Source organism: Arabidopsis lyrata (assembly GCF_000004255.2).
Source record: "Arabidopsis lyrata subsp. lyrata unplaced genomic scaffold ARALYscaffold_8, whole genome shotgun sequence".
Taxonomy (NCBI): domain Eukaryota; kingdom Viridiplantae; phylum Streptophyta; class Magnoliopsida; order Brassicales; family Brassicaceae; genus Arabidopsis; species Arabidopsis lyrata.
The window spans coordinates 2220841-2227981 of NW_003302548.1; the positions used below are offsets into that span (position 1 = coordinate 2220841).

Below are 7141 nucleotides of genomic sequence, written 5' to 3' on the forward strand. Positions count from 1 at the left end.
CCGGAAGTTGTCGTCCAAGTTGGGCATTTGTGATCTCCATGCTCCAACTTGAGGGGGAGTATTGGGAGATATTGGTGTATATTTTGTATTTCCTATTCAAATCATGTTCTAGAAGTATTAGGAAACATATAACTTGGTCTTCAAGTTATAGACTTGTATAAATAGAGCTTGTAATCTCTTGTGAAATAATAAGAAGAATTCATTCTAAAAACCCTAGCCGCTTATAGTTTTACAAAATGTGAATTGTGCAGGAAGGTTTAATTTATTTTGCTAGAACCGGGTGTGCTCTTTTACCAACCACAATTGCTCTATACTTGTTGCCATCATCAGGAAGCTTGGCAGCGTTACAAGCAGGAACAGCTCTAATCGGTCTAAGTTCAGGTTTCATATTTGCAGCAGCTGTTTCTATCACATCTGAGCTTTTTGGACCCAACAGCGTCGGGGTTAACCACAATCCACAACATCCTCATCACAAACATACCTATAGGATCGTTGGTCTACGGTTTCTTAGCTGCTTTGGTCTATGAATCCCATAGCGTGGCTGGGTCAAAGACCGAGTCGGTTATATGTATGGGACGAGACTGTTACCTCCTAACGTTTGTGTGGTGGGGATGCTTGTTGGTGATTGGACTAGCTTCAAGTGTTGTCTTGTTTCTGAGAACTAGACGAGCCTATCAACGTTTTGAACAAGATAGGATAACTTCAAGCATGCTCTATTCTTAGAATTTTCTCCAATGAGTTGGGTGTAAAAATTGGAACTCAAACTTGTTCGGAGATGTGTTAAGTGCACAGAAGTTTTGATCTTTTTTTGCAAAAAATAAGAAGAAAAGAGGGAATCTTAGGACATAACTGCCAGTTATTAACTGGTCATTTAATTTAAGAGTTCAGATTTTCTTTTTGTAGCAATGAATCTATCGTTTGATGGCACAATTCTCAGTCTTTCTGAAACAGCAGCAGCAAGTGCTTCTATCATGTCTGCTTCGTTTCCCCTGACAATGAGAAAGATCATTAAAAGATTATTACAATAGTCATATTTCACGCAGCAATTTTATTGCTTATTATACACACCATCCACGCATATTAATCTATTCGAGATTTATGTTATTTTGGCAATCCTTAATTTCGATATAGCCTAGATTTATACAGGCGTGAGAAATACTTTTGTATGAATTTTTTCATTAGCGTTCACAACTCAAGCAAACTATTTGTGAGATTCAAGATTAATAATGACTCCAAGTTAACGTACCAGTGTTCATTAATGAAACCGATTATATTTGCTATATCAGTCAAAGCTTTGCGCCATCGTTGTTTCTCATCTACTGTTTTGTTCTTGCAAGTTTCTTCAAATAGCCTTCCAAATTTTCCTGTCTGTTTCCTAACATCAGAGGGATCCACTTTGTAGAAAATTGGTATCACTATTTGACCCGACGTTTTCCCACACGTTGCGATCTCCACCAACTCCTGCAGGTTCCAGCTTGAAGAGACAAAGTTTTTCGAGAACACGACGATCAAGATCCTTGACTCTCTTATTGCTTGTTTAATTTCTTGACCGATTACTAGTTCTCTCATTATCTCAGCATCACTGAATGTAGTGATACCTTCGCTATCGAATCGTCGAACAAGGTGGCTGAGGAAGGTTTTGCAGACATCTTGCCCACTGAAGCTCAGGAAAACATCATATCTCCTAACGTGAGACAAAGAAGAAGCCACAAAGACCTTTTCATTGTCTCGGGTTAAATCTTTCGAGCTACCAGGCAGCATAGATTTTCTATGGAGAATTTCTTTACCCATTTTTCGTAGCAAACAATGCATCACTATTTGTCCGCTGGAAGATACATGTATGAGAGACTGATCGGCTAAGTTGTTGATCTCAGAGCCAAAAGCCAAGCCAACGCTAGCAATAAGTGGTGCCACCAAATCAACATCCTCATCATTGAACAAACACGCTATGTAAAGAAATAGAGCTTTTTCCATCGCCGGTAAACCATCATAGCTGACTCTCGATACTTCTTCAACTTCATTACCAGAAACTTCCATCGGATCCAAGGACAAAACTGGAGAAGTATTCTTAAGACTTGGACTGCCAGTTGCAGCAGTTATTACCAGTGTTCAAGAAAGCGCTAGACGCTAAGCGGGCGGTGACCCAGTGCCTAGCGCCTAGAACGCTTAATCGGAGCCTAGGCGATTTTTTAGACGGTTTAGACGTTTATAACATAAAACATTATAAATATGATATTATATATAAAAGTTATATAAAATATCTATATAAAACTAAAATTATGAAATTATAAACAAAAACTAGATAAAATATTTATTTATATATATATTAAATAATATAAGAATATTTATAACTATATATATAAATAAAACTCTAATTAAAATTAAAAAATATATATTAAACAAGATGTATGTAATTTTAGGCGGTCAAGGCGGTTATCTAGGCGTCGCATGAGAGCCTAGAGCCTAGTCGGGGCCTAGGCGACCGCCTAAACCGCTTTTTAGAACACTGGTTATTACATAGACTCCACATCTTGTCACTCTGCAACTATCATTTAGACAATTTGTCTGCTGATTGACAGGAAAGAACTCAAATACAACTAAGTCAGCCCAGATATCAGGGTCATTTCCTTCACCGGTACTTGGGCGCATGTTGACATCACAAAAGACAAACGTATGATCCTTTTGAACATTTGGAACAGCTTCCCCTGTAGCCCAACAATGCAAATATCTTTCTATCCTCTGAGAGTGGCCTTCCTCGTTTTTCCATCTGCAAACACAGCGTATGCCTAAACCAGTAACATCAGAGTAATCATCTGAAAATGAAACTTCCACCAGCATAGCAAAGCCCACAAGCGTGTTCCTCCAAGAAGGATTTAGTCGTGTCATTACAGAAGATCCTGGTTGCAGATCAAGTGTGGCATTTTGATTTGTATGTGAGGGCGCACTGAAGCTGAAAGTCGGAGCTTTGTTGAGATCCTGTTGCAATAACGTAAAGTAAGTCAGATATGATATGAGGAGGATGTGGTTGTGTACATATATAACAGGTATTATAGAGAGAGGGAGAGAGAAGTGGAAAGAGACGGAGAGAGGGACTGTGAGGGAGAAGGGGATTGTGAGGGTGATGGGGAAGGATGGAGAGGGAAGGAGAGAGTATTACCTATGGATTCTCTCTTGGTATGTGTTTTACATTAGTCAGGGCTTTCACGAAAAAATCATTGACGATATGTGGAGATAGGTCAAAAAAATTACTGAATGTGTAATGCATAGGAGGCTTCTCGGAGTCCAAATGAATTGATTTCTGAGAGACACAACCATGTGCATTCAAGAGTTCTAGACATAAAGGAAGTTGTGGCACTTCTCTTAACCCAGTGCCAGCAAGGTATAACTCTTTCAGGTTTCGTGGGAAACCCTGAATGATCTTGAGCTTTGAGCAACAGGAGAGATCAAGAACTTTCAGAAATTTTAAATTAGCCATGTCTGGCAGACTTTGCAAACGAGAACCATGCGCATTCAAGAGTTCTAGACTTTGAGGAAGTTGTGGCACTTCTCTTACTGCAGTGCCAACAAGATATAACTCTTTCAGGTTCGGAGGGAAACCCCGAATAGTCTTGAGCTTTGAGCAACCAGAGAGATCAAAAACATTCAGAAATTCTAAATGAGCCATGTTAGGCAGACTTCGCAAACGAGAGCAATCTTTCAGCTCCAAGCAAATAAGCCTGCCAAGATCTTGACTAGATGAGCTACATTTATCCAGGCTTGTTAAATGCTTGAGTATCAAGGCATGTGAGAGACCTTTGAATTCTGAAAGACTGCCAAGCTGTTCACCATTCGGGCTAATTGGTAGTTTTCTTATGCCAGTACCTTGGAGATGCAGTGTCTCAATATTTGGTGGAATCTCTGGGAAAATTTTGATCTTTGAGCAACCTGAGAGATTGACAACTCGTAGATGCAGCAACTGACCTGTGGCTGGGAAACTTTTAAGGCTTGTACAACCTTGGAGATCAATTACCTCAAGATTTTGAGCTTTTAAGAGATCGTCAATATTAACTAGTTGCTGTGAATGACAAAGCTTGATCGTCCTCAACATCTCAAGGTTCTGAGAAAAAAAACTAAAAGGAGTAAAACACATATGTAGTATTGATAAACGTGAAAGATGGTATCATAGTTTTCTTACAATGGTTCCACCCCAAAGTTTCCGAAGTTGACTATATGGCATGTTAATTTCAACAAGGTTCCTAGGATCAAATTTTTGAGGCAAATACTGCAGAGGATAGTTCTCCCAGTGTAGGAGTCTTAGCTCATTAGGAAGAGAATGGAGAACGCCTTCGGAGAAATTGATTTCATGATGGACTTCAGTATTGGAACAGTAAATCTTGAGCAATCTAAGGTTCAACATATTATCAAAGGCAGCAGGCTTGACATCAAAACTTAAGTTTGATGCATCAAGAAACATGCATTCAATCTCTTCAACGCCCTGAAAGAATATTGGAAGTGGATATATTAGGACGTTGGCTCATAAAGTAGGTTAAATATGAAACTATCAAACTATAACAGACCTGAGCACGTTTGAAAGTTGTTTCGGGTTCTCCATTTGCTTTGTAGTAATTATCTTCTGATAAATATTTGACACTCCAAGGTTCCCACAGTCTGCTGTGCCCCTTTATCTCAACTGTTTCGGCATTAATTATACCTCGGCCAACATCCTGGATCAGATTATGCATCTCAACTCGGTTTTCTGAAATAGTCACCAAACACTTCTCAACGAGAACATCGATTCCTACATGTGGAAAAAAACCACAACCCTCAAGCAGTTGCATCACATAGTCGACATTGTCTCCCTGGAAGAAACAAGCTATGTCCAAAAAAATGTTCTTTTCACTGTCACTGAGTGTACCATAGCTGCTCTTGATTGCATCAACAATCTTAGAAGGAGGATATCCCTTGATTTGGAGGAATGCAGTCTCCATTTCTGATGGTCTTTTACCCTTCAGCTCTTTACCATAAATACTGATAGCCAACGGGTTTCCATTAGAATATTTTATTACTTTCATTGATAGCTCATGGAGATTCTCCTCACTCATAGACGCAGACAGCAAGAAAAGTTGACGAGCCTCTTTTTCATTTAAACCTTGAACCTCATAGATTTGATTGATTCGGCAAAGGCGAAAGACCTGTTTGTCTCTGGAGGTGATGATGATCAGGCTTTGAGGACCGAACCAGTCAAACCCTTCTAGAAAAGACTCTGCGAGCAGAGGATCGCACACATCATCGAGAACAACAAGAACTCTCTTATTGTTTAATTTGTCTCTGCGCAAGCTCATCTTCGTAATGGTACCGCCATTTCCAGGATCGTCTTTCATTAATTGTTCCACCAAAATACGATAAACTCTGTTCTCATGAATAGATGTGTCATAGTCTTCGATAAAACAATGAGCATCAAATCCGCCAGACATCTGGTCAACAACCGCTTTTGCAAGTGTAGCCTTGCCTATGCCAGGCATACCCCAAATTCCAACACAGCGGATGCCCAACGGTTGCTTGTTAATCATATTTTCTACCTCCACCACCTTTGAGTAGATTCCAATTCGTCCCATATAAAAGAGCTTCTCATTCACATCTCTGACAATTTCTTCTACTAGTTTGGAGTCACTGCATTCCTTCCTGTGCCATATTTATTTAAGGGAACATTACACTAGTGACTAGTCTACCAAAAAGTTTTGCTTTTCAAACAGAATGAGTATCTTTATTGAATTCTTAATTTTGTTTTACACAGTTGTGTTTCATTTCGATTGGTATAACACTTCAAATAGCAATAATCAAATCTTTCAACCTTTACCTTTGAACTTTGTTAAAAGCCTGATTTAAAATAATCCAATGAGAGTATTTGAGGAAATTCTTCCAAATATATGTGTTATTAGATTTGAAATGTTCGGGTCGGGCTGGGTTTGGATCTCCAACAATTGCAAAATTACCAGCTTGGTTTGCAATTAATTGGCCCTAATTTTGTCGTAAAGGAAAGCCTAATTAAGAAAAAAATGATGTGAATTGCCAATACCTGTGGACTGGTGATAATCCCCTCAATTCGAGTTCCCTAAGCCATTCACCCTGTAATGGACCGTCTCCGTGCAGCACCGGCACCACCACCTGGTCGTTGTTCCTCTGGCACTCGAGAACCTTCACGAGCTTCTCAAGGGACACCGTACGGTTTCCGGGTAAAACTATCACACAAATCTTAGATCTCTCTACCTTTCCCTGGGCCTCCTCGGAAAGCACATCATCGCTATCCACAAACACATCATTGATGCCTTTCCGGCTGAGAGCGTCCAAGAGGTGGCTGACGAAGGAGTATCGTACCTCGGCTACACAGCTGATGTAGACAATTGGCGAAGCCCTTTCGCAATCGTTCATGATTTCGTACCTCGAAACCTTCAATTTTGCTTGAAGCACTTTGAAATTAACTCTCTATCATGATTTAATGGGGGATCCTGTTGGAGATACATTCCGGTTTAGCTGATCAATGTCGGTTTACTTCAATTCATGATGGTCTACTCTTGGTTATACTAAACGTGGACCTAAAGCTGTGGGATCGTTATCATGGATTCATGGTCATAGTTGGCTTTCGGCATTTTTAATTGTCAACCTTTCAAAGTCCCCCTTACGGCATTTTTGCTGGCGTATATCTTATCTTTTTCTATATTTTCATTTTTAAATGACAAAAACAAATATCAATTGTTCTTATCGGCTGTAAAGAGTTATTATCAATACGATCTGTAATCTACTCATCACTTATCTTAAGTTCTTAACCAACGGAGGGCAATGGTCTCTTAGTATTAGCTCTAATTTATTTGAATATTAATTTTGAAAAATTTATATTTAAGAGGTTGAGTAATGGTTTTAAATTTTGTGTGTGTTCAATTGTAAACTTTTATGTTATGGTTTTTCGAAAAAAAAATAAAAAAACAATTTAAATTTTAGAAAATTTAATAATTTCTAGTTCCAAGTGTTTTTCAATCTTTGAATTTTGTTCAAATTCCAAAAACAATTTTTTACTTAAGCCTTCAGATAACATAGTATAGAATTCTCCGAACATACTTAAGCCTTCTTTTTTTTTCTTTTTTTCTTTTTGGGATTAAATTTGCTT

General features: G+C 38.8%; 1 protein-coding gene across 1 annotated transcript; it reads right to left on the bottom strand.

Moving 5' to 3' along the window:
• Nucleotides 1-697: 697 nt before the first annotated feature.
• On the bottom strand, nucleotides 698-6590 carry LOC9301336 (disease resistance protein RRS1). The gene is made up of 7 exons (XM_021031878.1): nucleotides 6056-6590; nucleotides 4557-5661; nucleotides 4175-4474; nucleotides 3161-4096; nucleotides 2518-2976; nucleotides 1247-2103; nucleotides 698-989 (listed from the first exon to the last, which is right to left on the bottom strand). The coding sequence occupies exons 1-7, from the start codon at nucleotides 6406-6408 to the stop codon at nucleotides 872-874; spliced, it is 4128 nt and encodes a 1375-aa protein (XP_020887537.1). The 5' UTR covers nucleotides 6409-6590; the 3' UTR covers nucleotides 698-871.
• Between the last annotated feature and the right edge of the window lie 551 nt (nucleotides 6591-7141).

Excerpts from the sequence above, each read along its gene's own strand:
- LOC9301336 (XM_021031878.1), bottom strand. The coding sequence starts at position 6,408 with ATGAACGATTGCGAAAGGGCTTCGCCAATTGTCTACATCAGCTGTGTA. Across the intron at positions 4,475-4,556 it reads CAACTTTCAAACGTGCTCAG|GGCGTTGAAGAGATTGAATG; the intron begins GTCTGTTATAGT and ends ATATTCTTTCAG. Across the intron at positions 990-1,246 it reads GGTTTCATTAATGAACACTG|GGGAAACGAAGCAGACATGA; the intron begins GTACGTTAACTT and ends TCTCATTGTCAG.